This window comes from Centroberyx gerrardi, chromosome 1 (assembly GCF_048128805.1).
Source record: "Centroberyx gerrardi isolate f3 chromosome 1, fCenGer3.hap1.cur.20231027, whole genome shotgun sequence".
Taxonomy (NCBI): domain Eukaryota; kingdom Metazoa; phylum Chordata; class Actinopteri; order Beryciformes; family Berycidae; genus Centroberyx; species Centroberyx gerrardi.
The window spans coordinates 31,689,801-31,712,768 of record NC_135997.1 but is presented as its reverse complement, the minus strand read 5'-3'; the positions used below and the strand labels follow the sequence as shown (position 1 = coordinate 31,712,768).

General features: G+C 41.4%; 3 protein-coding genes across 3 annotated transcripts in view; 2 read left to right on the top strand and 1 right to left on the bottom strand.

The window, feature by feature from the left end:
• The window catches only part of efl1 (elongation factor like GTPase 1), a 348,687-nt gene that overhangs the window by 78,422 nt on the left and 247,297 nt on the right, over positions 1-22,968 (top strand). The window lies entirely within an intron of this gene.
• lmnl3 (lamin L3) lies at positions 132-13,312 on the bottom strand. Its single transcript, XM_078283945.1, has 12 exons — positions 12,725-13,312; positions 10,659-10,815; positions 9,902-10,027; positions 6,936-7,106; positions 6,572-6,697; positions 4,686-4,906; positions 3,955-4,174; positions 3,330-3,437; positions 2,911-3,027; positions 1,918-2,031; positions 1,700-1,769; positions 132-986 (listed from the first exon to the last, which is right to left on the bottom strand). The coding sequence occupies exons 1-11, from the start codon at positions 13,105-13,107 to the stop codon at positions 1,731-1,733; spliced, it is 1,782 nt and encodes a 593-aa protein (XP_078140071.1). The 5' UTR covers positions 13,108-13,312; the 3' UTR covers positions 132-986; positions 1,700-1,730.
• Positions 19,364-22,968, top strand: part of adamtsl3 (ADAMTS-like 3) — a 157,186-nt gene continuing 153,581 nt past the window's right edge. Inside the window, exon 1 of the mRNA XM_078284275.1 lies at positions 19,364-19,459. Within this exon, the coding sequence (XP_078140401.1) occupies positions 19,364-19,459 (96 nt within the window). The remainder of the gene's footprint in view (positions 19,460-22,968) is intronic.

Below are 22,968 nucleotides of genomic sequence, written 5' to 3'. Positions count from 1 at the left end.
CCGCCAAATGAAAATCTGTTCTAACTAGGCTACTCTAGCATCTACAGTGCAAGGTGCTTGAATTGTAAAGACTGAAATAACCAAGTTGTACCAACTGTATTTGTTTAGAAAACTTTATTATGGAAACAATTTATTTATGTAGCTTAATTTCAACTGAGGCTTGAGAGCCTCTACATTCACACATACCCATTTAAATTAAATCAATCAAGACAAAGTTTACCTCTTTTCTCTTGTGCAGCTGGCATAAAAATCACAACAGTGCTCAAGAAACCATGTCATCCACCGCTGCATGCTGTTCTCTGTGATGGAAAATCCATTACAGAGGAAGACACGCAATATAAACACCATTACTACAGCTGTCTATGTTGAGGCGGTAGACTGCAAACTGAGTGTTATTCACCTTCAGTGAGAAATTACAGTAAAATCTTGCGGTAAAAGTTCAACTACTTCAACTTTATCATCTTCCACTGCGGATTTCCTAACTGGATGTTGAGCCTTTCAAAATGCAGCTCATCTTTAGACTGGCACAACAAAACTAGATCAACTATGACATGCAGTTTGTCGGAATAGTTTTAGTGAGACCGTCTTGTGACCTCCGAGTGCGGGAAAATGTTCGAGTACATTTGAAATTTAGAAAGGAAAGCAGCGAACAGCTCTGCGGCCTCAGCAGAAACTAACAGGTGCCGACTAGAGTGGGTACTCCACTTCAACGCCCTATAAAGCTTAAAAAGCAAAGCAAAAATCATTTGCTGAATGAGGAATACTATTGAATGTGAGGCATCCTACGTCACAGTGGATCTCAAACAGGAATTCCGTGCCCTACGTCAGTTTGTCAGAGAGTTCGATCCAGACAGCAACAGGAGACCAATTTCCTCCGAGGCCAGAGACAGTCCAGGTCTCCCAGGTAGAGATGGAGGTCAGTGAGGGGTGGAGGTGGAGGGGGGAATAACTTACATGACAGCACAGCTCGCCTCCTTGGACAGATCCTGAGAAAACACAACGGTGCTAAGTAAACACATTTAATGAACTGCCATCGTGGGACACATGCTGTCCTATCAGAGCAAATTAGTTCTTACGTAAGCGGTCGTTGACCATGCAGCCGAGGGAAAGCATGCCAAATAAGCAATTTTATGAGAGTGGGTTGCTATTGGTGGGCAACAAACAATATGCTGTTGTCATGTGGAAACCTCAGTAACTCCAAGTTAGGTGAATTTCATGTTTTCACTTCAATTGAAGTTCCTCGGTGAGTTGAGAAAATTCTATGACCTTTCAAAACTCATTGGATAAACTCAAAAATGCACGACTGTTGAAGCCGTTTCTTAGTTCCTGAAAAGTTCTGGAGATTTTCACCTGACAATGGCAAAATGCAAAGTAGTTTATGCACATCAAAAACTTGACTAGGTGCTAGATATAAATGGCAATGACAACCACACACTGGCTTGATGCTCAGTTAGTGATTTATTCTGCAACGTTTCAACCGAACCAGTTCTTAAGCCATATCTGCCAAATATATTTGACTAGACTTGTTGAAACGCTTCTGAATAAAGCACAAATGGCAGGCAGCAGCAAATCCAGCATCTTTTCAACAAGCAATGTATTTCAAAACTACATGTAGAGCAATGTGTAGGAAGTAAAAGCAGGTGAGCTGGGGGCGGGAAAAGCCCGGGCCTCAGCAGAGGGACCGCAGGACTCTCCTCACCTGCATTGCAGCAGGCTGCTTTCTCTGCACTTCAAGACACAGAACAACATTTCTTTTTTCTTCTCTTGGGCTTCAGCGTGTGCAGAGGACATAAAGACAGTGAATGCAGAGGTCACTTTTCAGACACTGCAATATCTGCGCCCATTTACTTAAAGTGCACTTTACAGTTCATGTTGGGGTTCTGGATGGTTTTAGCGTGGCTTTGTGTGTGTGTTTACCTGTCTCCTGAAGTGTTGAACGTCACTGCCCGCGACGCACTCTTCATCAAACTCTAGTTCGGTTTCCTCGCCACCTCTGCCCTGCATACACACCACCCTGCGCTCTGCCATCTCCTAAAGGGTTTTAGATCACTCCGTTGGTTAATTTCACCCAACATCTTAGCTAGCCAAGACATGAGGTAATATGATTTTGTATTTATTGAGCTTGAAAGTGAAGCCTTGATATTTTGAATTTTAGTTGACTTAGCTTGCCTTGCAGCTAGGCTGTGCGCATTGGTTTAAATGAGAAATCCTGAACAATTATATCAATTACATTTGATAAAGTATCCTAAACAATTACACCAATAGCATTTTAGTCAGTCAAGGACAAATGCTTTGTCCTTGACGTCCATGTCCATGTCCTTTGTCCCATGATGTGAAGCGCATCATTGGACATTCAAAATGTCAGGGTATGACTAACATTGACCTTCAACACTGGCTTTTTACAAGGGTTTGAGCGATATAGGATTTTGAAGGTTGATACCAATACTTCTGGATAGTTGTGCCAATATTACATATCATTAAATATAACCATTCCCCCAAAAAATGGCAAGCAGAAGTGTCCCCCATCAGTTTAACCCTACTTGTTTCACCCACTGCAAAAAATGTCCATCCTAACAAGTCACTTAGTCTTGTCTTCAGTCTTAAAAAATCTATTTTCCTTAAAAACAAGTGAAAATTCTGCCAACTAGGTGAGATAATTTCACTTGAGACAGGGCAGAATAAGGCAGATCATTCCACCTGTATAAAGAAAATGACACTTTGACATGACACACAATTCTTCAAATGAGTTGATTTACACTGGAAACAAGTAAAATGATCCTACCTGAATGGTGGATTTTTTCACTTCTCTTGAGAAAAGTAAGATTTGAATGACTTAGAAGACTAGTGATTGTAGCAGTGTGTTTGGGTCTGTGTGGTTTCATTCTCTGAGATGCAGTTTGCTTTAGTTACCTCATGGTTGGGGTTCAGGAGGATCACCCTCACATCGGTGACAGGGCCCCAGCTCCTGTGGCCCTGGAGAACCAAGTCGTCAGGGTGGGCCTCCACCTCTGCACCCGCCGCCCAGATCTGACACACACACACTTTAATTTACTCCTGCTCTATTAAGGCCCCAGTTAGGTTGCTTAGCTTGGTGGTGATTGAAGTGTTTTAACCATAATAATATGCTTTTGGTTTTGGAATACATACCCCTTGAAAATTTTACAGGTGAAAAAAGTTGGGCCTGGCACATAAACACATTTCAATAATCTTAATACTTCAATCCTGCATTCAAAGGGTTCTGATAAACCAGGCTCTACTGCATAATATGGAGCTTGAGTATAGCAACTAGATATAACAATACCTTTATCATTATGTAACAAACTACTCACAGTGAGTGTCTGACCCCCAGCCAGTATATAGGTAGGGGGAATCTGGAAGGAGATGTCACCTGCGTCTGGGTAAGTCCTCCGAACTGACCAGCCACCTAGTGGCTGTTCCTGGAAATGCAGGTATGAGAACACAGGTGAATGGGGGGTCAAACAGGCATCCAGAGATGTTTCAATAAGCGGTGATTATCCTACCAGATAAAAATAATGCTAAGTAGAATGAATCATTAATGTTCTGAATTAATAATAACCATCTGTTTTAGATAAGTGCTATATAAATTATTAACTATACAGCACTTATCTGAATTCAGAGCTTACAAAGTGCTTCACAGGAAGGCATTAAAACAAAAAAGTCCAACAGATAAGATGAAAATAGTCTACAAAAATGCTGAAAGAAGGTTTAAAATACTGTATGCCACTGAATTAACTGTTTTATCTCTGCATCTTGGTATATAACTACCAACTGTGTCATGATAAAGTGAAATTGGGATTTCAATTAATTAACTTAATATTTATTTGAATGATTTAGAGATGTGAGACCATTTTCAGCATAACTGTAGTGCACAGTAGTGCTGCTGAAGACACACACCCAAAAGACAAACCGTTAACAGGGAACTCAGAATCTTACTGCCTCAGAGTTGTTCTTCAGTATGATATAGTTTCCATCCAGATCGACCTCCGCCACGCTCACAGCACCATGCTCTGTTGAGTGTGTGGACATTTTATAGGCGGGCGAGCTGCCGGAGGCGCCCTCGTGTTTGCGTTTCTTCCCTTTTAGCCTGCGAACGCCGTGTTCGTGTGTTCGAGACACCGCTGTCCGCTGAGAGGGGCTGGGTGACAGGTGCAATCTGGAAAACAACATGAGCGGAGATGGATTAGAACTACTAGGTCCGGACTGTCTGCCACACTGTGACCTCCTTTCCGCTTGCATTAACCTCCATTCAGACAGACCAAAAACACATAAAACCCAGGTGTAAATACACCCAAGACACATTGAAGATCCACCCAAACCACCTCCAGAGGCGGTCAGAAACGCAGTTGGCCTCATTAACAACCAAGTGCAAATGCAATGTGTCTCCAATCCACATATAGGAGGTATATAAACAACTGATCTAACCAAGAAACGCACACAAATCAAACAGGTGGCAGGCAGCTCAGATAGTAACGTCCTTAGAAATAAAGAAAAATGGCTTGTCAGGATACTCGTGGCAAGACGAGGTGTTTACTGTCAGTTTTAAAAGGAGATACATATGAGAGGAAGTGATGTGCAGCGGGAATCTGCATTTTAGGTGAACGTGGATAGTGCGTTGCGCTAGTATTGTATGATGTGCGGGAACAGATTTCTGACCGCTTCCATACCTCTGTTCCTCCACCTCCAGCATCTTCCTATAGGCGTTGATCTCCATGTCCAGAGCCAGCTTGACGTCCAGCAGGTTCTCGTAGTCCTCCAGCTGGCTGAGCATCTGGCTGCGCATGGTCAGCACCTCCTGCTCCTTCTGACTGAGTTTCTGGTGCCAAACCTCCCGCTCGCTGTCCAGAGTCCTCTCCAACTCCTGAACCCGGCCCTCCAGCGCCGCTTTCTGACAGAGGGAGGAAGGGCAAATAACATGAAGGGGTTTTTTGTTTTTATTTAAAGCTGCGCTAGGCAACTTCGCATGTCGGCAGCTCCAAATGGCAGCGAGAGGTAACCGTTTGAAAAATCTCAACTCTAAAGCCCACAAATCACGTAACGCGACATCAGTAAACCACACACAGTAAGTATGTGTTTACCAACCCGCATGTCTGTGATGCTTTATACCAAAGGATACCAAAGGGACGAGAGAGGCAAAAGATCCAACGTTGGTGAATCCAGCTTTCTCTGGACAGAGCGCACATTTTAGATTTCACTCTTATGTTTCAAATCCTGACTTCAAGTGGGTGGAGAAGTTTCCATACCAGACACCAGAATTTAATTTGGGCAAATGGAAAACATTTGTGACCTTTTAAGTTGAAAGGATGGGGTCGCACACGATGGATAGTTACTTTGTTAAGCACGTTTTCAGCCCTCCAGCCTTCATCAGTGTGAACATTTGTTACCTGAAATTTAAAGAATCCAATACCATCTTCAACAATCAAGAAATTCCTTTCCAATTCTACACTCAAAGGAAGAAAACTTCTAAAACATATCTACATGCAAAGTTTCCTTTTTATTCTACATCTGACCAAGAGTGGCATTTTGCTCTAGTAGAGAAGTGCAAAACGTGACATTTACCCCATCATCATTGCAAAAAAAACATTGCACTTTTGCACGGCTTTGCACCGATGATGGGTTAACAAACATTTTGCACTTTTCACTATAGCGCATGTCATTAGGTACAGTATGTCAGATGTAGAATAAGATTATCTATTACTTAAGATTATCCTTACTACTTGTTCTATTATGCTAGTATAATTGTACCCTAGTCCATATCCCATCCGCATTTTAATGGCTATGTCTTTTTGCTGCTATCCTCTTTGCTTGTGAGCTTTTGTGTCTTTTGTCTCAATTGTGGAGCACTTTTTAAACTGTTTTAGAAAGGTTCTATACAAATACAGTTATTATATGGGTTACTATATGGGTACTAACTTTAACAGCTTCCTGTCATCCATTTTGCTGTTAAAGCTGCACTAGGCAAGCTCCGAGGTTACTTACCAATACTTATCGTAGATGTCATATATCACCCTTGTTTTGGCCTCTCTGCATTGGTTGCCTGTCAAATTCAGAATGGACTTTAAGATTCTTTCAGTTACCTACAAGGCTTTACATGGCCTTGCACTTTCCTATATCTGCGACTTGTTGACTCTCAGGGTCACTTAAGTCCTCTGACCAAGGACTTCTTGCCATCCCTTGTTCCAAACTAAAACCTAGAGGTGATGGTGCATTTATGGTTAAGGCCCGCAAACTCTGAAACACCCTCCCATTATCTGTCTGCTCAGGAGATTCTGTCGAGATTTAAAAAGGGTCTTACAACTTATCTGTTCACGCCGGTTTTTCCAATTTTTACATGATTATTTGTATGACTCCGATGACTTTGTGCCTTCCTTCCTGTCATTTGTTATTTTTCTTTTGGTATTTTAATTGCCTTTCACACTGCTCTGTCATTGCAGTTGCACTGTGTTAAGCACGGTTTGCTGCCCTTGTGTTTTTTACGTCTTCATATGTGAATTATGTTTTTGGGGGTTGTGATGGACTCATTTCCACTCTAGCCCCCCTTCAGTCTGCCTACCCCTTTCTGGTACTGCTGGAGCTGGGAGCTGAGGGTTTCCACCCGGAGCTTGGTGGTTTCCAGTTCGTCTCTGGTGGCCGATGCAGCGTCATTCTTCTCCAACGCAGCCTGCTGGGCGTTCTCTAGCTGGAGTACAGAGAGCATGCAATGCAAACATACAAACACCCTTTGAATAGAACATACAACATATTGACAGACAAACATTGATGTGTATATTAAAAGGACACGGTCATCTAAGCTGGAAATGTCTTGACACGCATTTTATTGCTCATCCTTGTGCATGAGCAACAAATCTAGGACTGAGTTGCCATGCTGCAGTAAATTTGCTGCTGCACTTATGTGTATTTTGTGTATATGTGTGTACCTTGACACTGTAGGTCCTCTCTAGGTCCTCTTTGTACTGTAGGATCTGTGCGTCGTGGTCCTGGCGGAGTTGTTGCATTGCCTCAGACAGTTTACTCTCAAACTCTCTTCGTCTTCCCAAGTCCACCTCCACTAGACGGCTCTCGTGACGGCTCCGGATCTCCAGGATCTCCTACAAGAACACACACACACGATATTGGTTTGGCATATCTAACTGTCAAATCTAACTGTGCAAGTTCTGCAGCAACTATGGTGCCAGTCATGTTGAAAGGTGTGTAGCTCTGTCTGCTTGTAGTCTAGTGAGGACCGGCCTGACTCTTGATACAGTAAAGTTAGGACTTTTTGACAAAGTGAGGACTCCCTTGCCTTGTGTTCACTGTGAAATTTGTCCATTTTAGGGGTTAGATGTTAGAATTACAGTTAGGTTAAGGTTAACTATGTATTGCCAGGGTTAGGTCATTTGGCTAGAGTGAGATTTTCATGCCATGGGCTGTAACTTTCGCACGTGCATGTCTTAACCATAAATAATTTTTTACTTACTTTTTACTTTGCCTACAAATTCACAAACAACTGATTACTGGCTGTCACTTGTCCACACATTTCAGACTTTTCCGATTTTATTTGCATCTGTCTGTGACATTTCCCCTCCTCCCCTTTCAGCCCTATTTCTCTACTGTACAATAATTAATATATTTTGCCTGAGCTGCTGGGAATTACAATACCTAAGCCATAACACTAATTACATTATGTACATTGTTTTACTCTAGATTTCATCAGTAAAGTATAGGCTACTCTCCATCTGTGCCATGTCTTTCCTTCCTCCTCCGCTCCCTCTTTCCTTCTCTTCATTAGGATTTCTCCCTTTCTCCTCCACCTCCTCTTTATTAGGACTTCTCAGTTTCTCTCCACTCCTCCCATTCTCCTCTTAAAAAGTATTTCAGCAAACTCATGTGGAGTCGTGGTCACAGAAGCAGGGATTAAAGCAAAAAAAAAAAAAATCTGAAATTTTTTTTTCAGGCCAAGTCATATTCCCCATCTACAATTTGTAAAACAAGTTACAGAGGAGGCCCCCACATTAGGGCGTGTACACCATGGATGTATTAAACTGTATGCCTACACAAATCAGCTACCCATCACCTGGTAGTGCGATTCCTAAATCCCGTAACACCCCCCTCCCCTCGCTTTTTTCCCCCTTCGGATCTACACTGATCTCATACACGGCCTCTCTGGAATCCAACTGACGGAAATCCGTCGTAGCGACAGAGAACTTTAATCTGCAGAAGTAATGGCTGAATATCATTTTTTTTCTACTTGCTTTCTAGGCCGGCAAGCTAGCTAGCTAATTTTAGTTAGCTAAAATAGCAGTGTGTGTATGTGTGTGTGGCTATCACAAGTGCATCTCAGCTTTGCTAACAGCAAACCTGTTAGCAACCTTACAATTGAAGCAACAATATCCTAGGCTATATCTCAGGTAACAACTGTGGGTGGAGGTTTTACTCTTACCACTGTCTTGGAAACTTTCATAAAGTGCCTCGTGCAGAAAGCAACACGCAGCAGTACTGTGAGAGAGAATGTAGCCCATCTACTGTCTTATTTCAGAAGTGAGGGGGGCAGACTTGGTTCAAAACATTTATTTTTATTTTTATTTTTTTTATTCAAACCAGCGGAATAACCCGGTCCAATTTGATTTTTAAATGTATCCTTTGACAAGTTTCAAATATTTAATAAGACACTATAGGCCTATTTAGCATAACATAGGCGTATTATCTGTTATCGTCCTAATAACAGTGCAGGAAAAAATACTCTAAGTGCAAAGCAATGGTGCCATGTAGAGTAAAAATTGAGAGGGTATCCCTAACTTTAATAAATTCCATGACTATCACTAGCTAATATAAAGCCAAACTGCAGCTAGCTAAATAGAAAGCAGAATATTTAGCTCTTTCCTTTAGCCATCCCAGGAAGTTACTCCTCACCTGAGCAGGATCACCTGCTGCTCCTCCTCCTATTAACAGTGTAGGAGAAGGTGCAAAGCAAGCAAGCAAAAAGCTGATAAAAATATCCCTAAATTGTAATAAACACCAACCAGCTAACTGCATGAAGCCAAACTAACAGTAGCTAGCTAACATTAGCCAATATCAGGCAGAATTTCTAGCCATTTCCTTTGCCTTTCTCAGCTTCCTCCACACCTGTGCAGGATCATCATGGTCATGTCCTGCTGCCCCCTGCTCTTTCTATAAAAATAAGAGCCAAACAATGTTGGAATCTGAACTACCATTTTAAAAGACTATCCCCCTCATACATACCATGACTGTTTGCTAGAGAGATGGTAAGCTAGCCTAAATGCAGTATAAGTCAACTTACTTCACTTCCCAAGGCAAACACTAATTTCCTTAAACGCACAGTAGTATATAGAGCAATGAAAACATGGAATACTTTACCACTGTTCCTGACTAAATTAACACAGAAATCAATGTTTAAAAAGCAAATAAGGAAACACCTAGGAACATCATATTTGTAGGATGCTATGCATATGCAGATTTGTAGTGTTTGCCGGTAACTGTTGAGAGAGTCATCAGTGTAAGTTTTACTAATACAGATTAATGTTTATTTTATTTTTGTATTTTTTTTTTTTTTTGGTTTTGTTTTGTTTTGTTTTGTTCTTTTTTAAATATATGTCTTATGTTTATGTTTGCCATTTGTGTTGACTGTAATGTTTAATGTATGTTTTTAAATGTGGACCCCAGGAAGACTAGCTGTGCTTTAGGGCAAAGCTAATGGGGATCCTAACAAATAAACAATAAACAAACAAACTTAAATGACTATTTATACTGTGGCGTTTTTTGTTTGGGGTGCTTGAGAGTGAGACGCAGGCCTTTGTGTCTCACGCCAAACGTGTGACAGTTGGCAACCCTGTTATTGCTGAAACTTGGGGTATGAATGCCTGTGTGTGTGTTGTGGGTGTGTTACCTGCTCACTGATGTTCCTCTGGAGGTCAAGCTGTTCTTTGAGCGTTTGCGTCTGGTTCTCCAAGTCCACCCTCCTCAGCAGCTCAGAGTTCAGCTGGGTCTTTGTGTCCGCCAGAGCAGCCTCCAACTGGTGACCCCACACACACACACACACACACACACACACACACACACACACAAAGAGTCATGAATGGACACAGGTTTAAAAACTGATTGGTTGATTTCATATTTTGTCTTGAGTGGTACCCATTTTGCATCTTTTTAGTTTCTCTGCAGAGACGTAACACATACCCCACCTAATATTCCCAAATAATCCTGTGTATTCCAAATATGTTCATGTAAACAAGAACCTGTACAAACTGATCATGAGGAAACTGGGCATGAAAAAAAATAAATAAATCAGACAAAAATGTACATAATAATTGCTACTGAACTGATAAAATGCATACACATAGCTAAATGTGAATGGTCTGATAATGTAGGTTGTTTCCAAATGCAGGTTACTGTGACACAGTTAACCATTTTGTCTTTAGCCCTAGTCTCTACTCCAAAACACTCTGAGTTGTAGCTTGGGTAACGTTAGCTGAACAAACTGTTAGCTAGCTAACTAGCTAGCAGGTTAGGAAGTCTAGTCTACAAGCCTTAGAGACTGGTCTTAGATTCTCAGGTTAGACTAGTCTAATTAAGACTGCCTGTTACATAAATATTAAGACTGACTTATTGTGAGGTAGGAAAGTCAGCCACCCTTCCGTTCATACATTTTCCAGCTGGCCCTGGAGGTCAGCAACGTCGTCGTTCAGATTCCTGTTCTCTGCTAGCAGCTTGGTGTACTCCAGATCCTTGGAGCTCAGGGCCGCCTCGACGTTCCTCCACTGGACCAACGCATTAGCCAGGTCAGCCTCCCTCTTCTGGCTCCTAGTGAGGGGGAAAACAACCATCAACAAATAGTGTTCACCACAGTAGGAGACTTGACCCCCAATATGTGCTGTTCTCTCTCGTATGGGCAGATCATCACACCAAACTCCATTCAAAAATCTGGCAGTTTAATGCTGCCTTGCTCATCGACAAAGGTACATATGTGGTAGAACATCACTTAAGACCTTTTAAGATTTGTTAGGAACCACTCCTCAATTCGGCACACACATCTAATCCACTAATCAGCACTTATTTCAATGACATTTAAACTTTAAAGAATTGGTTCACAATCTTTTCCCACCCAACTACTCAGTGATGAGCAGCGTGGTGGATCACTTACATGCTAACAATTCAGATGGGGTCTTAAGTCATGTTTTATCACCTGATGCATTGTTTCCAATAAACAAGGCGTGGTTAAATTGCCAGAATGTTGAATGAAATTTGGCATGATGTGCTCTCCATAGTCCATACAAGAGAGAACTGCACATATCAGGACTAAAGAGACTATCCACCTGATCAACCATTTATGCATGCTTCTTCTATGCAATCTATCAGTCAAGAGAACTTTGATTTTCTACTTTACATCTGTGTATTGTTGCTGTTTCACAATGATTTGGAATTGCAACTGCAGAGTGATGAAATATTTTCTATAGAAAAGGACAAAACACACTCATCCCAATCCTCAACAACAGGTTCCCAGCAGAATCCAAAACATGAATGAAACTGAGTCCCCACTGTTATCTGCTCCCCAGGTGTCTACATTTAATAACACCTATACATAGGTGATGTTTCGAGTGTCTTGCCAGCTTGATGAAACATTTTCAACATGTTAGCTCTATTACATTGAAAAATGTGAAATATGAAAATATAAGGCAGGGCTAACAATATGTTCCTATGATCTTGAACAATTTGGCTAGAATTTGTGTATATAATCATGTCTCTCATAAATTTAGAAACCAGAGGCCAAAGACTCTTGATGTCATCAAGACAAATGCCAAGGACCTAAAGAAAAATCACTAATAGTCCTATAGGGACTTCAAGTGCATCTGTGGTATTCAGTAGTGAGTTTAGCCATAGCCTCTACTCCTTAAACCTTTATGGCATTTATCTTCTCCTATACCATCTATATAATATTCCTATAGGATATTTTATATATTTTATAGTTATGGCGGTGCTACTTTGACAGAGATTGGGAGACCATGGTTATGGACCACTTGATACTACCCAAGCTAGTTCAGCTTTTCCTATTGATTCTACATGGAGCTGTTGAGGGTTGTGCCTGAATTCCCAGTCTTGATGATGCTCTGGTTCCTAGCTGTGGAAGAGAGTTGCTCGTGTTCAAATATTGACTGAAATGTTGCAGGTCAGGAATAACATAATTATGTAAAGTGACTGTGTTGAGGTAAACTTGTCTTATCCCAGTAGGCTAGTAGTAGTATGAAGAGAATCCATTACAAAACTGGCAATTTAATGTTGCCTTGCTTGTCAGCAATAGTATAAACCCCTTACAGTAAGACTCAACATCTATTCTGAACATATAGAAGCCAAATGTTCAATTCGGCATAGATCCATCAAACACCACTAAAAGAAAATGTCTTTTTTTCTTTATTAAGAACGGGCTAGTCTGTTATTCTCCCCATCAATATACACCGCTGAGGCCAGCAACGAGCTGTGTAAACCAAAATATGGAAATTCTACTGAAATATCTGCCGCTTGGTGTATTGGATGCATGCCGAAATAAAGTGTGCGTCCCAAGACTTTTGTAAATGTTTTAATTCATGTTCTACCATGTGTGTGCGTTTAAGCAAAGCAGCATTAAATAGTCAAGATTTTTAACAGAGTCAGTCTGGCGTAACATTCTCTCCGTAGAGAGAGCGGTATGTATCGGGGCTAACTTAACCAGAACTACCTGGCTTGAAGTTTCCTGTGCTCCTCGCAGAGACTCCCATAGTCGATCTGCAGGCGGGCCCTCTCCCCGGCCAGGCCGTCCAGGGACTTCCTGACGTCGGCCAACTCCACCTCGTACAGCCGCCGCACGTTGCTCATCTCCCGGCTCTTGGACTCATCTTGCTCCTCCAGCTGGATCAGTATGGAAGACCTCTCGCTCTCCAGCTCCTGCACGCGCTGGATGTAGTTGGCGAGGCGGTCGTTGAGGTGCCGGAGCTCGTCTTTCACCTGGATGCGGGACATGGCGCTCGGGCTGGTGCTGGATGCAGACAGGCCGGCCACGGTGCAGCGGCGGCTGGCGGAGCGGCTGCTGGAGGCGGCCGGGGTGGAGGTGGCAGAGGCCATGGTGGTGGTACTGGTGTTGGTGGGTCGGGTACACCTGCAGTTCACCAATCAACCCAAATACGTTTCAAAAGTATACAAAGCGACGGGCTCCAGCAGTCAGCTACATCCACCCCGATCAAACACAAAGGAGGGGTACAGGAATGATTAAAATGATTTAAAAGTCAAATGGAAGCAATCCAGTAAAGTTAAGCAATCATCACTGCACATGGCGAACCTGGATCCGACCGTCTATAGTTGAAAGTGGGCGTTTTCAAACACGGCAAGGCAAAACCAGGCCACACGGCTGAAATGAATCAGTTTTAAGTTTATTTGACGAGTTGACGCACTGAGAAGATGGGAAGAGCAACATCAGCATCAAACCGCCCAGAATAAAACAGACAACTTCCGGGGTAAACCTTCAAAGTAAGAGCCGCGTTGACGCGCGTTTCAATGTTTTTGTGTAGGCTAATACAAAGTAAAGTAATGTTGAATACTAAGTAATAAATGAATTATGCATTTAAGGATGAATCTGCAGTAAATGAAGATGCAGTTGTTTTGTGCAAAATGTCCTTTTCACAACATATAGCAAGATGTCATACATAGTGTAGGGCTGCAAAAAAAAAAAAAAGGCTCAATAACAAAATTTATGCCAGACAATTTAGAAGGATGTCTCTTGTAAAATGTGAGTGGCATAACTGTTCCTAATGGCTTTAGGATGGAGCACACTTAACACCAGGTAATTGAGCTTCCATAATATTGCCTTTAGGAATAATTATGCTACTGATATGGATTAAATTGACTTTTTTTGGATAGCAGACATCCTTCCAAGTTGTCTGGTATAGAGTTTGTGCTTATGAAATTCCGACAGCCTATTACAGCCTATAGATGACAATGACAGGACATTTCACTGGTGCCTTATGCTGACTGATTAAAATGAACTTTTAAAAGACACTAGACATCCTTCAAAATTTTCTGGTATTTAAAAAAAATCTTTTTTTTTTATACTTGCATCAAATATCTTTTAGCCTTAAAATTTCCAGTCCATAAAGCACTCTTTCATCAGGGAATATCATGCACCATGACATGATATAATCTGAACTGAACATAACATAATCTGAATATATATATATAAAAAAAAATGTATTTTCAGAAAGCCATTATTTTATGCTGTCAGCCTAAAAAGGTAGTTCAATTCTATTAATAAAAGTGTAACCTAGTTTAACTCCATATTTAATGTGATGATTCATCTGAGTCGTTTTGATACAATATGTTATTCTGTGCAGACCAATAGGCCTTAATTATTATTACTATAATTACTTTCCCGCAAATGACAAACTGTACACCTTTATTTTGAAGGAAGAACTTCCGGTATTTTCCTGTCTACGTCTGTCCAGCTTGACTTAGCTGGGATTCTTGTAGGGTATCAGCTGATACAGAGATGACTGGCCAAAACCCCAGAGCTGATGTCACTTATCACAAGACCACATTTAAAGGAAAAGCTACTACTTTTCTCGTTTTATCCTCTTATAATAATAAAAATCCCCCGCTATTAATATTAACACAGTCTGGGTCAGCAGCCTCAAATAGCCTATTCATATGCATATGTTCCAAATGTGGATTCCCATATGCAACAACTATATGGCCGTACTATAGGCCTACACATAGGATTTTGACATACGTTTCAAAATATATAGTAAATATATTTATGAAGCTATTTCAAAATGCCAGTAAACGTATTTATGTATAATGTCTTAGATGAGCACACATTTTAAAATATCAGTAAATATTTATATGTATGTATAACTATATTCATGAATAATTGATCCTGGCGTGAGATCACATTTCAAAACTCTTAGATAGCATATCCTGGGGTAAAATACATTTAAACTTATTCCATGTCAAAATGTATTTCTGTGCCATGTATGTAAATATACATCTAAATGCACAGAGAACATACAGTATATGGAATTGGACATTTTTGTAATATTAACATATATTTCCCCCATATATTCTACAAATGTGTGTATGTATAAAACATACAAGATTTTTATATATGGTTTCCATATATGTCAGTACATAACATATGCAAATACAATTCTTGGATTTTTATTAAATTAAACTATTTTATTAAACTATAATCAGGATGGTGTAGTTTATAATCTTTATATCCGTGTGGATGGGCATGAGGTCAAGTGTAAATTTCAGTTAGAAACTCATTAATTTATTTAAAATTTCCAAGTCAAATGTATGGAGTCATAATAATAAAGGTGATGATTTGGACTGAAGAATATGACTGAAAGTGAGTGTGAATGGTTGATGAGGGAGTTTGGACAGCAGGGGGCGCCAGACCTCCATCACAGAGTCCAGCAGGCTGAGCCTCTGCTCTCACACACACACACACACACACACACACACACACACACACACACACACACACACACACACACACACAGCTGAGGGACTGAAACAGTCTAGTGAGTTTAGTTTGGGTCCAAATCTGCAGCCTGCTCACCCTGTCAGCACAGTGTCACTCTGCCAGTCAGTCAGTCAGTCAGTCAGTCAGTCAGTCAGTCAGTCAGTCAGTCAGTCACTCTGCCAGTCAGTCAGTCAGTCAGTCAGTCAGTCAGTCAGTTAGTTATTATAACAGTCTAATAGTCAGTCAGTTGGTCAGTCGGTATTGACCAGCTGACTGACTTATACTGACTGTATAACAGTAAATTAATAATTCAGTTAGTCAGTTAGTGAGGATAAAAGTAAGTTAGTATAACAGTCAGTCAGCCAATATAACAGTCAGTCAATCTAATAGTCAGTCAATTAGTCAGTCAGTCAACCAGCCAGTCAATTAGTCAGTCAGTTAATTAGTCAGTGAATTAGTCAGTCAGTCAATTAGTCAGCCAGTCAATTAGTCAGTCAGTCAGTCAACCAGTCAGTCAATTAGTCAGTCAGTCAACCAACCAGTCAGTCAGTCAGTCAATTAGTAAGCCAGTCAATTAGTCAGTCAGTCAATTAATCAGTCAGCCAGCCAGTCAATTAGTCAGTCAGTCAATTAGTCAGCCAGTCAATTAGTCAGTCAGTCAAGTAGTCAATCAACCAGTCAGTCAGTCAGTCAGTCAGTCAGTCAACCAGTCAGTCATTTAGTAAGCCAGTCAATTAGTCAGTCAGTCAAGTAGTCAATCAACCAGTCAGTCAGTCAGTCAGTCAGTCAGTCAACCAGTCAGTCACTATAAGTCAAACAGTCTGTCAGTCAGTCAGTATAACAGTCAGTTCCTCAAGATAACAGTCAATCATTCAGTTAGCCAGTCAGGCAGTGTAACAGTTAATCAGTATAACAGTCAGTCAGTCATTCAGTTAGCCAATCAGTCAGTATAACAGTCAGTTAGTATGGGAGCCAATTAGTATACCAGCCAGTCAGTGTACCAGCCAGTCAGTCAGTCAGTCAGTCAGTCAGTCAGTCAGTGAGTTAGTGAGTGAGCTCGTCCCTGCAGCAGAGTCTGCAGACTGAGGCCTTGAGCTCTTTGGCTCACTGAGGCTTTCTGATGTCCTCATTAGTCAAAGTCAGAAACACTCCCTTCATACACTGCCAGCTTCTATTCCTCACCTCATAATAAAAGGGTTGGGGTGGGGGGGTGCGCTGGGGGTCGGGGTGGGGGTGGAGGGGTAAGCCGTGCCCCCCTCCGGCACACACACACACACACACACACACACACACCAATACACCCTTTGATCCTCCCTGCTCCATGGCGAGTGATGGCTCTATTTGGCCGGACTGTGCAGGGGGATGAGGAGGGGTCGCTGTATTGCAGCCAGGTGAATGATGGACCCTGACACACACCACTGGCTGTGAGAAACTGGTCTGACTGGGATGCTTTCAGAGGACTGGTACCTCCACCATCATACATTCACTGGAGAGAGACTAAACATTTTAATGCGTTTCAAGCTGCTGTTGGTGGTTTACTTTAAAAACCTCCATGCAAAGCTTTCTTTTCATCTGTCTAGGTTCTTTAAAACTGGGTTTGCATGTGAAGTTTGCAGGTGAGATGATGATGATGATGATGATGATGATGATGGCAGTGGTGGCAGCTCTTTTCATTAAGGTGATGATGTTAAAAGAAGCATAATAATCATATTATACATTTTAGAAGGACATCACAGCAAAATGATAAAACCCTATAGGAATATCATAGTAATACTATAGGGGATAAAGAAAATTCCACAAGTAGGATAAAGACACTATGAAGTCAGACTATGAGACCGTATAGGAATATTATAGTGATACCATAGGAGATAGAAAATACTATAAAGTACAATAAGGCCACCAGAAATTCACTATTTCATTACTGAATACAACACTATAAGACCTTGTAGGAATACTATAGGAATGTTATAGTGATGCACATGATAATGCATGGTGGTAGAGATATAATAATGTGACTGACTATGCTTTCTTTTTTTTATATACCATGTGGGACGGGGGGTGTTGGTCATCAGCTTGCCTACGCAGCGCTGCGTCAAGCTGCCACAGACAGCCAGGATGATACCGGAAAAGAGGCGATTTGCCTTCAAAATAATAGTGTCACTTTCGAAAAGACCTGGAAAATGTATTATTGGGGAGTACAGAACAACAAAAATGCTCAAAATACTCAGTGGTATAATTACATTTAATCAGGCGCGTCAATTGTCTGAACCCTAAGCTATTGCAAATAGTCTTACATTGACTACATTTCTGGGGACAAAGTGTAGCAGTGACTAACAAAATATTATTATTTGGCCAATCTGATAAAATGTTTTGCTTGATATTTGCCCTTCATAATAATAATAAAAACTACAAGATCAAACTTGGACTCGCTTATCAAATATGGCAAATGCCACTCTTTGCCATTTGCTATGAAAGGAACTTTGTGGAATAAAATAACAATTGTGTTTTCATTTAGAAATAGATTCCACCTCAAATATGTTCTTTATTTTCAGTTTGGTGCTTTTTCTTGCTCCAAAAAAAACAGAAAAGAAATTAAGACAGAAAGAAAGAAAGAAAGAAAGAAAGAACGAACGAACGAACAAACGAGAGAACATAAGAAAGAAAGAACGAAAGAAAGAAAGAAAGAATGAAAGGAAGAAAGAAAGATAATGAAAGAAACTAAAACAAAGAAAGAAAGAAAAAGAAAGAAAGAAAGAAAGCAAGAGGGAACGAAAGAAATAAAGAAATAACAAAAGAAAGAAAGAAAGAAAGAAAGAAAGAAAGAAAGAAAAAAAGAAAGAATGAAGGATTCAAAAACAAAACATTGCAACACGTTGGCCAATAACGGGCTTTACTTTGAAAGCGGTAACCGGATGTCGCGTCTGTCATCGCGTCTAGCTTGACGCTGGTCCCAACTTGTGTCACAGCGCTGCTAGACGGGGCTCTGCGCCGCTCAGAGCCTGGAGACACTTTACAGGAGAACCAAACTACAGGCAGGTCATCTCTCTCGCACTTCATCGCTCCGATCTATTAACTTTTTGGACATTTCTTTTTTTTTTTGGCCCATGTTCTGAACACCGGGGGATCGGGGCTTGGTGGCAAATCGGGCTTTTTTTTTATAGGAGGGGAGAAATTTACTGATGTGGATCTCCATATGAGCGCATAGGGAGCGCAAAGCCTGTTCCTCCCTCCAGAAGGTAAGGTGTTTATTTCTCCCCCAACCGCTGAGGTGATACCTATCATTCATCACGTCAGCTTGACAGCGCTGTTGTTTCCCTGCGGTTATTGCAATCAATTAACACGGCTTTAGTGCCAAATGCACCATGTCAGCTCTTGATGCTGCTGATGCGCATAATGCCATGAACGGAGACCATAGCCCCGACAGCTTTTTTTTTTTTTTTTTTACAGTTAGAAACTTTGAAACTTGTGATCCATGCACACACTTCCATGCAATACTTAACATACTTGGAAAAAAAAAATGCATGACGGCCCCAGTCACTGTGGCACAGTATGTGTTGATGCAGGTGAATTTCCCTTTGCTTCCCCTGATCTATTGCGCACAAGCCCAACGAGGAATCCCTATATTATTCCTATGCTATTCCCAGAAGGGCTGACAGTGTGTGTGTGGCGCTATATAATAAGTTTACAGTGACCTGATTATACTTTATGGTTCTATTTTCTATCTCCTATGGTAGCAGTAGACTGTTGTTCCCATAAGGATTTACAGTGTGAAGCTTGGAACACACAGCTGCAGATGAACATTTTGTTGAGCCTTGCATTTCATTCTCCACAGGTTGGAGCCCACCCAGTGTTAGAGAGACCATGACCTGGGGGAAGATGAAGATGAAGATGAAGATGGAGTCACTCATCCTCTGGGAGGCTGTCCTGCTCCTCTCCCTGCTGTCCATTTTCACACAGGTACTGAAAATGGATGGATGGGAGGATGGATGGATGCATTTTTTCAAATTTTCTGTGAATTTCTATAGATTTTGCGCAGGTGAAAAGGCAGTTGGGTTGGTCAGTGGATGGTGAAAGGTTGCTGGATTCTTTGTGCCGGTGTACAGTGTGTGCCGAGGCCAATGTCACTTCCTTTTATGAAGCCAATACATTGCAAAGGCTTTTCTCTGGCAAATATAGAAGCTGCTTAATCCCTGACAACAGGCTGCAGAGGACCTGGTGTTCTCGGTGATCGCACCAACGGGGCAGAGGGATCTTTATTTGGAGCGGGTGTGTTGATACCAACGCTAGTGAGGCTGTTTTCTGGCTGTTGTGACCTCTGATGATCCTTGCACTCCTTATTATTGGTTGCTTGTAATGCTGGTGATGAAGTTTGAAGCTTCAAGGGTCAAGATTTCTGCTAGGGTTACATTGATATAATGGGGTTTGCAGATATTTGCTTTTATGAAATATCAGATATCAGTCATGTTGTCCACCTCTGATATGATGGAGGTTCCTCTCTGCTACAGAAAAGCTACAATGAAATCAAACCTACTTGTTATTTATTCATTTACTGTAGTTCATTTACAGTTTTTCAAAATTAATTCGTCACCTAAATTAATTTCATTAGTCTGGGTTTCAGTGGAGAGTTTTAGTGTCCCATGATGGTCTAAATGTTATGTTAACACATTGCATATCAGCACAAAATATCGGCTATTAGTGACTTCAGTTTAAAAATATCGGCATTCAAAAACCCATATCAGTCGAAACCCTAATTTCTACACCCTATATAATGTATTCAGTGCCATTGACAGCCATAAATACACCAATCAGTCAGGCAAGGCCACTTAATAGACATGTAAAAGTGGCATGTTTCAAAATAAAATGATCAATAAATAGGTATAAATCGATAGAATCAAATAAAATACCAATGATTTGCAGAGGCCAAACTCACCAAGATAGGTGCTGTGATGAAACCGAGAGATCCTTCCTGATAGCCTTAAGCCTTCCTCCAGAGGGACAGAGGGAGAAATGTGAATTAGCTGGCTGGGAGCGGTCTGTGTGCAGCTGGAAGCATTTGCGTTTTCTACCGCTTTATTATTGCTCTACTGCTTTATTCTACTCTCAAACTCACTGTAAGTTGCCGTGGCTAAGAGCACCAGGTAAATGCCTGGTAAAATTGTAGCGAAGGTGGATATTTCGGTGCATGCTGGTGCACAAAGTTTGTGGTTGTGAGTAGGGGGTGCATCCATCGATCGGCCACTTATCATAATACTGATCGTAAACTTCCTAAATAGGTCATCTGTGATTGGCTGATCACCGTCTCAACTGCCTGAAAAAAGAAGTTTTCAAATTGCCGGATCAAGAAAGAGCCAGTTTGCAGCTGTGGGCACATCAGCAGCGTGGGCATGTCGTCCGCTTGGCAGTTCACTTCTGATGTTGTGTTTTGAATTTCACAGCCTCTGATCATAGATTAGAACCAGTTTATTATACTGGACAGAAGGCAGAGTCTGTGCTGCCGCAATGACAAACCTTTCATTCGCTACCAGTGTCAGTAGGTGAGTAAACACCTCAGTCATCAAGCGCACACTAACATTTAATTACTGTTTTGATTTATTTACATATGGATAGGCAGCCATAAGAACACAGTGCTATATTGGAATGTTGCTATTTCTGCTTGCTGTGCACTTTTACATGATGTGCCGTTGTTAGTAGAAATTCTGGGTAAAATGCATCATTTCAGTAGGCGGTTGGATCGGTTATCGGTCGAACACACTGTTAAAGAAATCGCCAATCGAATCGGCCTCAGAAAACCTGATCAGTTGTGACACTGCATGGCTTGCACGTGCACATCTGAAATAACATCTATATAACTTAGTAGTGCGTAAACTCATTTATGTTTCTACCCAGTAAGCGTCTGACAGATGGCAACTTGCAGGAAGCGGCCAAGTTCAACAAGCACAATAGTTTCACAATATGATTATGGCAGGGCGAAAACTCATATGAAAACAGCTTTGGGAACTGTTCTCAACTCATATCAGCTATGAACGTCATCTCAGCTTTCGTTCTGGTGTTATATTTATACAGGTTTTCTAGGCTGTCATATCTGCTCAACGTCTTGATGTTGGCTGGGTATGATTATGCTTTATAGATGATGGTACAGAGCGGCATGCATATTGCAAATGAAACCGCCTCTCCTCTCGTCTCGTCTCGCCTTGTTTTTTAACCTTTAGCATCTCATCCGTCTTCGCGCCGGCTCCCTCGCTTGATTCATGTCAGTATAGGAGCCGTACATGCGAGGCCCTTAGAAGGGATATAAAGGGATATCGGTTAGCAGAATGAAAAGCCACTGGTGTGAAGGGGGATAGACAGGTGTTTCTAGTAAGGCTTTCCCACCCTGCCTTCATCTGCTTTCCAATTAGTTTCTCTCTCTCTCTCTCTCACACACACACACACACACACACACACACACACACACACACACACCCCTGTGGATCAGTCCCGATCTGTAAGCAGAAGAACAAGAGTCCTCTTAAGCTGTGTATATGTGTGTGTGTGTGTGTGTGTGTGTCTGAATCTGTGCGCGTGACTGCAGATGTGTGTGCGTGTGTTTTGTAAGTGCGCGTGTGTGTGCATTTGTGTGTATGTGTGTGTGCATGCGCAATTATCCAATACTCAACATAGTAACTGCAACAATGTAATTTGACGTGTTATTTAATATGGGAGGGGCACGCAATCATTCATTCATTCATTCATGGTTAATTTCTTCTCTCAGATGCCACTGAAAGAGAACAGAGAGAGAGAGAGAGAGAGAGAGAGAGAGAGATTGTAATATTAATGCAGGTTCAGTATCGCCTGAGCATGCATGTGTCAGCAGATGTGATATCCAAATTAATTTGTATCCATGCTGACTGTGTATCAAGTCCAACTGATTCCTCCTTTTGAGCTCTTGCACCATCTGCCTCTTTATCTCATTCTAATTATGAATGAACAGAAACACACCAGCACACTTGACTCTGCACAGTGTAATAAAAAGGTTTCACAGCGTCTGTTCACACGGCAGTGAAAACACTGCTGCTGACAGTATCTCAGCTCACAGCTACAGGCCTGCACAGCATGAATGGTGGAGTTAGACCAATATAGGGGACCAATATTGGCCTTTTATTAAAAATCAGATCTGGTCCCAGTCAGTGTCGTCCACCTCTGATATGATGCAGTTTGCTTGATTCCATATTAGGCTTGGCCCGATATTTGATAATATCGAATATCGCGATATCCCCCTTTTCAAACCTTTCTCTACCCCACTGGGCTGCGGCACCATGTGTTCCTTAGATCACAATTGTGCAAACTTTTAAACTTATAAACCTATAATACTAGTGGTAGGATATAAAAAAAAAAAAATCATAGCGGTAGTGAAAAATTTGCCATTTTACTTCAAGTGGGTTCCCCTGTTTCATAATCAACCTGTTGAATGAGCAAATTACACCAAA

Coding starts and splice junctions, on each gene's coding strand:
- lmnl3 (XM_078283945.1), bottom strand. CDS start 13,107: ATGGCCTCTGCCACCTCCACCCCGGCCGCCTCCAGCAGCCGCTCCGCC. Junction 7,107..9,901: donor AGAGGAACATCAGTGAGCAG/GTAACACACCCA, acceptor GTGTTCTTGTAG/GAGATCCTGGAGATCCGGAG. Junction 2,032..2,910: donor TCCTGAACCCCAACCATGAG/GTAACTAAAGCA, acceptor AAAACCCTTTAG/GAGATGGCAGAGCGCAGGGT.